At 38.8% G+C, this 7459-nt stretch overlaps 1 protein-coding gene across 1 annotated transcript in view; it reads right to left on the bottom strand.

Moving 5' to 3' along the window:
• Window positions 1-3853: 3853 nt before the first annotated feature.
• LOC117376032 (equilibrative nucleoside transporter 2-like) overlaps window positions 3854-7459 on the bottom strand; it is a 10554-nt gene continuing 6948 nt past the window's right edge. The window contains exon 7 of the mRNA XM_033972468.1: window positions 3854-3865. Coding sequence (XP_033828359.1) covers window positions 3854-3865 — 12 coding nt within the window. The remainder of the gene's footprint in view (window positions 3866-7459) is intronic.

The following is a 7459-nucleotide window of genomic DNA, read 5'->3' on the forward strand; positions in this document are numbered from 1 at the left end:
TTAGCGGTTAGCCTGTTAGCGGTTAGCCTGTTAGCTCGGAGCGCAGGCTGCAAAGAGGAAGTGGTAAATATTAAAGCCTGATCCTAACTACAATGATTAGGCCATACTTTAAAAATCCCATGAAATGAATTATATTTACCACTATAATCAAACATCAGTAAAAAACAAAAAAAAAGTGGTATCGGTGTATCCCTTTATGAGAATTCACAACACAGGAGTCGTTCACAGGCCGTTCTTTCGTTCAACAGATGTAACAGAGTTTTCTACCATAATCAGCGTTAATCTGACACAGGAGCAGTGACGCTTTAACTTCACTCACATCATCAGATGTTTAGAGACAAAAGGACAGCCACAACCAAAAACAGCCTAAGTAATAAACAGACTCACCTGCTGTCCTCTGCTGCTCTGAGGTGTGTCCCGTCTGTCCTCTGATGCTCTGAGGTGTGTCCCGTCTGTCCTCTGCTGCCCTGAGGTGTGTCCTGTCTGTCCTCTGCTGCTCTGAGGTGTGTCCCGTCTGTACTCTGTCCCTCTGAGGTGTGTCCTGTCTGCACAGTTATGCACGTCCAGCTTCACTTTTTTATCTGCAGGTCCACTGAAGTAAAGTGGGACATATATTTCGAGTCTTCTCTGAAAAGTCCCTCTTTCCCCAAAACGGTCTTCTTCTGGGCTCTTCATGCATTGTCCTGAACTTTAGATAAACTGAATTCACTTACTTTTAGGCTGTGTCCCAATTCGCCAAAATGCCTAGACGCACCATTCAAGTGTGCGTCACAGAGCAGTTACGTAACTTCCGGCGCGACAAGGGTTGTCCCATTTCAATGCACCGACTGAATGCGCCCGCCCAATCTATATCCCATCATGCATTCAAATGTTCATACTGGTTTACCTCACCTACAACAGTGCGACATGAAACTGTTAAATCTGAATAAAGATGTACAGGCCGTGTGTTTGTGAATTAAAAAAGAGGGGAGTTACATTGAATAAAGGAATGTACAGTAATTCCTAGACAATAAGAAGACATTATTATCATTAGAAATTATTATTGTAACAATAAGAATAACGTAAGAATGTCCGTTTCTATTGTAAGCGTTAAAGACCAAGAGACTGAAACATAAAGTCAGAGGGTTTAATGAGTTCCACACAGGTAATGTGAACAATGAAGAAACGGACTCTCTAAGAAGGACAGAAGAGAAACCTGAGACGTGCATAAAATCTTCATGAGTTCAGGTACATTCCATACGTCTGCGCCCCCTGGTGGCACGTGTCATTTACCTTCACGTTAGTAAATCAAGATACCAGTTTGATGTAGCGTTGAACTGTGAGAAAATACCTTACAATAATGGCACGGCATAGAAGGGAAACAGCGCCCTCTACTGGTATTAAAGTGCTTTAGCCACAGATCAAATTAAACCTGGCCAAAATACAGAACCGTTAAACTGCAATATCCCACTATATGTACCACTAATCAGTGTTCTCTGGTTTAGACTATGAATGTAAAATTATATTGTTACCTCTGTCTCTGTTATTACGTTTTCACAAGGTATATTTTGTTAAAGTTATGAAGTAGCTACAATTGAGAAAAAATCACCTTGAATGTTATATTTGCCTATTGATATTCAATCTAAACAGAAAGAAATGGCTGCGACGACTTTTCTTCTATTAAATAATAAATCATTAAAAATAACGTATGTAACGTATGTAATGTATGTAACGTACGTATCGTATGCGTAAAGACAGCGGTGGAAGTATGGTCCCATTGCGGTAAGATGGCGGCTACACTGACCAGTACACATTCTCAGCCAGGTGCTTTGAACGATACTTAGGAGAGTACTTCGAACTGGACCTTCGAACGGTGCATTTGGCGAATTGGGACACAGCTTTTTGTCTTCAATTCAATTATGCCTGGAGGGGAGGGGCCCTTCACACCAGTGTAAACCGTAGGTGTCCACACCACTGTCTGACTCAAAAACAAATGTAGGCAGCACATATCTAGATACTGGAAATAAAACACATCTAATCATTTAAGAGGGATATTATAAACACCCGAGTGACATTTAGTTTTCACAAAAAAAGTTTCCAATCATTATTTTTAATATAAATGTATGGGCTCTTGGGGGCCCTCTGGTGGCCTTGGGGGCGTAAGCAGCTGCTCAGTCCTCTTATAGGCTGGGCCAGCCCTGCCCCGAGCCTCAGTTCACTGATGAGTTTGTTTAAGGAGTCCATGCTGGTGTTCCATCATGCCATTAGTGTGACAGGTGGGATTAGTCCTGTGGAGGAGACGCATTACCCAAATCAGCTTGATAATATGAAGCCTTCCATCAGCTATGAAAAATAACTTGTAATACCTGTCTAATATTTACAGTGTTAAGGGTCACACAAACAGAACTTTGTTTTAGAAGTTTAATTTTAACCTGATAACTTCTTCCTTTTGAAAGTTTTATTTTTGTGTTATGGCATTAGCCGTGAATTGAGTTCTACACATTTAGCACTGGGATGGCTCTCACTGAAAGCAATCGGGAAAAGGCAAAATGTTGTGATGAATATTTGAATCTGATTGGCCAAAGCATCACAACAGCGGAACAAGCCGAGAAATCAGACTTTTGGTGAACATCTTAACCCTCCACAAATGCACAAAGTTCTTCCCTTTGCATGTTCTCACAAAAGTTAAAGCTGGAGTAGGGCAGGATGGATTCTTGTGAGTTCAATATTGCGAGAATCTGTTTTGCTGTGCAAGGTTTGTGGTTGTTGTAGATATGCCCAAATAGATGCCACATTAGTCAATATCTATTATTAACAATTAACAAGCAACAGTGTAGTAAAATTTGTAGTAATGGCTGTACTTTGCATTGCACACAAACTTGCAGGTGGGCGGTTTAATTAGTTATTAAGTCCTCTTTGTGTTTTGCCTGTATACTTGTGTGTACTGAATATACATGAGTGGAATAAATCATCCATTTAAACATCCACTTCTCATTCAGTGTTTATTACTTATATATAGACACATAAATATATGAAGCAAGACGTATGGGAAAAAAAAAAAAACATTGTTACACTGCTGGTTTTCATCGTCCTCTTCCTTAGGTGTCATTCCTCTCATGAGCACTGGCATTTTGTATAAAAACACCCATAGGAATCCAGCAGACCTTGCAGCTGTTCCACCAACACCTGCTTAGTTCTGTCACATCTTAACCTCCTCACACAGACATCCCAGAGGAGGCCAGGGGAGGCAGGTGTGAGACAGGTGTGAGACAGGAGTGAGGCAGGGGCCAGAAGGGACAGGACGCAGGTGACATCCAAGACAGGTGAGGATGAGAAGAAATACAAGACTTCTGTTCCAGGAAATGATGCTTGGTAAATTTTTCATACTGATCGTTTTAGTGCTTGAAGATTCTATATTACACAAAATGGATTCTTGCGAGCTTTAAGTCAAAATACAATGTTGTTACTTAATCAAAAATATACTCGGAGATATGTTTTGTTGACACTTTTCAGTCATCCTTTATTATAAGTCTATTTATGTCTCCAAAATGCTCTGTTCTACCTTGTAATGTCATGTAGTGGTAGTTTTCTAGTTAACAGCTACATTTTACCTTTAGTTCAGTAGAGATGAACAATTCCGGGGATGAAATTAGGCCAGTATGACTAGAATCATTTGGATATAGAGTTTAAAAACACAGTGGAGCACTTCCTGTACCACATATCATCACAAGGTGGAACAGAGTGTTTTCTGTTTGACTCACAAACCCTGCATATTTGATTAAGAAATAACAATCAAAACATAGAGTAATATAGGCTCTTTAAAAGTGCACTATATCATTTTATTACATTGATATGTCAAACACAAAGATCAGTGCTAGAGTGCCACCTATAGGAATGCACAAAGATTACAATTGGGAGAAAAAAAAAACAAAAAACTTAGCCATTAATTAGTGAAACCTTGCAGAAAATTCACCTATGTGCCCCTGGTTATAAAAGTCAATGAGACATATGCTTTAATTTTTCATGTTTTGCATATAGGAGCATTTACATTCACCATGATAAAGTATAGACATTTTTACTTTAACTAGTCCGTGGTTTGGTACGACTGAGCTGAGATTTGGCATGACATATCTATAGACATTGAAATTCAATAATGTGACAGTTTTTTGGGATAATCCTTACAGTTTCCGTGCAGCTTGCTATGAAAATACATCCTCAATTCCTGTTTCTTTGATGATAACTCACAACCACATGCATCGGCCTATAGTACTATCACTATAGCGCCCTCTATAGTACACAAAACCTGAGAAATTCATTCTATACCTCAGAACCTCAATTCTGATGCAGTCGTGATTCAGGGGAAATTCAGAGACAAATTTTCAGATTATGTAATTTTTGGTTCTCCATATACATTACCTCCAAATCCATGGTTACAATTATTCTGCTACAACTGCAAGACAACACTATAATCACGACCAAACTAAGATTTCTCACCATTAACAACATTTTTATGGAGTTAGTTTCTCTTGAATGACTTTATCTTACAGCATTACTTCCTTGTCCCTTCTATCACTGGTAGCTTTATCTAAAGGATGATGAATGCACGTTTTCACAGTCTGAAAGCAGCTAATGGAGCAGCCAGTTCTCTGACAAAAGACGCTACAACAAGGACGGACAAAGAGGACAGTGCAGAGAGAAAGAACCCATCCTTCACAAGACGACACCAAAGCACGATGTGCATGTGTATTTGGTCTCATTCTATTGTAGCATTGTTTCACTTTCAATTCTGTTGTTGATAATGTGGTGCATCTGCTCATCTCAGCTTTATGCTAACAACCGCTGGGTTTAAGGTGACTCTCAACATTCTATAGATCAATAATATTTAATACAGATGGAGCACTTAAGTTGCTCATTTTCACATTCATATAATTTTGTGGTAATGTTGAGGAATTCAGCCTTTTCCTCTTGTGTTTGTTAGTTTCTGCTAAGACAATAATTAACCTTGACCCAGAGATCAAATTCAAAGAAGGATTTACTTCATCAACCAATGAGGAGCAATACTTGTACACGGAGTCTGTGCAACTGACATTCCCAGAGACTGAATGTTTTACGGCTATGCAATGAATTTTTATATGCATACTATAGTGGTTTAGACTCTTCGTTGGTGCACAGGCCAGGCGGGCCTCTTGGCACATTGCACAGTCTTATCAGGCTGTGACGAGCATCCTTGTTGTCTCTTGCTCTGATTGCTGACACATATTTTTCTGGCTTAACCAAGGTGATGTCATGAATCAGCAGTCAAGTCATTGTCCTGCTTAGTTATTTGATTAGATATTTAGATAGATTGTAGAATATCTTGTACTTGTCCTGAACATATATCTGCGTCACACAGCTGTAATCAAGTCCTCGTCTTCACATGAGCACTGATACAAAAATGAACTATAGCAATACAATAACAAACTATGGCAGTGGTTATGCAGACTAGCTAAGCATAGTTATTTATCCTAACAGTAATACAGAAAGTTCTTGGGCCCACTCACTACTAAAAATGATTATGTTCTTCATCATGACATTCTAGTAGCCAGTCCCTTCTATATTCTGTTAGAATCCAGGAGGGTCTGGAATCGGACCACCGAGGGAGACAAACCTCCGTTCTAACTTGGTACGGTCGTATTATTCAAAACAAAATAACTTCTCTTACCTGAGATAAATAAGAGTTTGGTCCATTGATTGTTGATTCTGCATAAATTTGCCCTCAGTTCTTTGTGGGGGTTTTTTGTTTTGTTTTTTGTTTTTTTTACCGGTAAGCCCCCAAGTGCGTTTTGACGTGAACTGACCATGTGTCTCTCTGACATTGCAGGCTAAATCTAATGTCACCTTGTCTTTGATTAAAAGTGCAATCTGAAAATTTTTGGTGAAGGTTTTGCCACTTGCTTATCTGTTACTTTTTATTTCTTGCTGGAAATACAATTTACAGAGTGCGTGTTTTCAAGGTATTTCTGAGCAATGCAAAATAGATGTGTTAAATGCCATACTGTGGAAATTTCTTGACAGAGCAATAACATCTCCATGGAGTCAAACATGCCGTGGATCTGTCAACCAGAAAAGTGACTTATTGCACCTTTAAAGCAGCTAAGTCACATTAAATGTCTTTGTAATTCCTTGTGACGGTAAATCTGTATTTTTTGGATGTTTGAAACGTCCGCTCTCTCCTCTTCTCCTCTTACTGTCTTTGTGCTGAAAACCAGCCTTGTAATATGACTGACACAACCTGAAGAGAGTTCTGTTGGGAATGTCATCTGTTGTTGTATGTGATTGTACTGCCGGGGAAATACGCCTTTGAGTCTATTCCCTGACAGTGTATTCAGGGAGCTGCAGGGAAAGTTCTGTTTTAAGTAAACCTAACTACCCACCTCTGGATCCTACATATTTATATAAAAAAGAGACTTGAATCCAGCTCCAGATATGTTTTTGATGATACTTAGTCTAATATAAGACCTCTTATATAAGTCATGAAATCCACGTCAGTGCAACTCTATTATAAAGCGGCACTGGATTAGGCTATAAAACCCCTCAGGTATACGTGATGCCTGCCTCCACACAGACCAGGTACTTGTCACATTATTTCTTCACACTTCTTTTTAGCGTCTTAACAGCTTAGCCACTCTTGCTCTCTCTCTGTACAACTTATGAGTGCTTAATCCCATCAATAACGGGCTTGCTTTTGGGAGTTCCGCTGCTCAGACGAATGACAGGAAGTACAAGTGGAGGCTCTGTGAAATGTTGATTCATGGCTCGTCCTTAAGTTTCACTCCAAACTTTTCTGCTGCCACATAAATCATTTTTTTCACAGGGACTTGTATCAGTGAACAAGCATTTCCCGGTTTGGATTCAGTTATTAGCCGTAGTCCTGAGCGCATGTTAAGCTTTAGTGCAGTGTTGGTGGTAACGTGCATGTTTAATTTATGGTAGTCCTTGACAACAGCCACAAATGATTTATTCGATGTTGTCAGAGGCCTGTGATTGGACTATTGCGATTTTAGTGAGGAAACATGAGTTAAACTGTGAAATCAGGACACAATGGAGTCTTCTGGTATATATCGTGGATTGTGGCATCAGTTTTAACAAAAAAATAATATGTGAGGCTGTTTGTTTGTCTGAGCTTAAATTGGTCTGCAAATGGTAGGAATAAAAGTGTATTTTAAATTGCTAATGTGTTTTAAAAGCATAAAGGTACTAAACACAAAATCAAAATGTGCAAAATTATTAGACTACATTGTTTTGCCTCTAAGTAACATTTCACACATTTTGCTTGAAGAAAAAAAGATACAATTTGTAATCTAGATCGATTATCTATCAAGTTACATTTTTGAATGGCCAAATTTTACTAAAGAAAATAATTATTACTATGAGGGTTTTTGTTATTGTTATGGAATCTATATAAAGGTTAAAGGATAATGTTTATATTTAACCTGGAAAA

This window comes from Periophthalmus magnuspinnatus, chromosome 1 (assembly GCF_009829125.3).
Source record: "Periophthalmus magnuspinnatus isolate fPerMag1 chromosome 1, fPerMag1.2.pri, whole genome shotgun sequence".
NCBI classification, from domain to species: domain Eukaryota; kingdom Metazoa; phylum Chordata; class Actinopteri; order Gobiiformes; family Gobiidae; genus Periophthalmus; species Periophthalmus magnuspinnatus.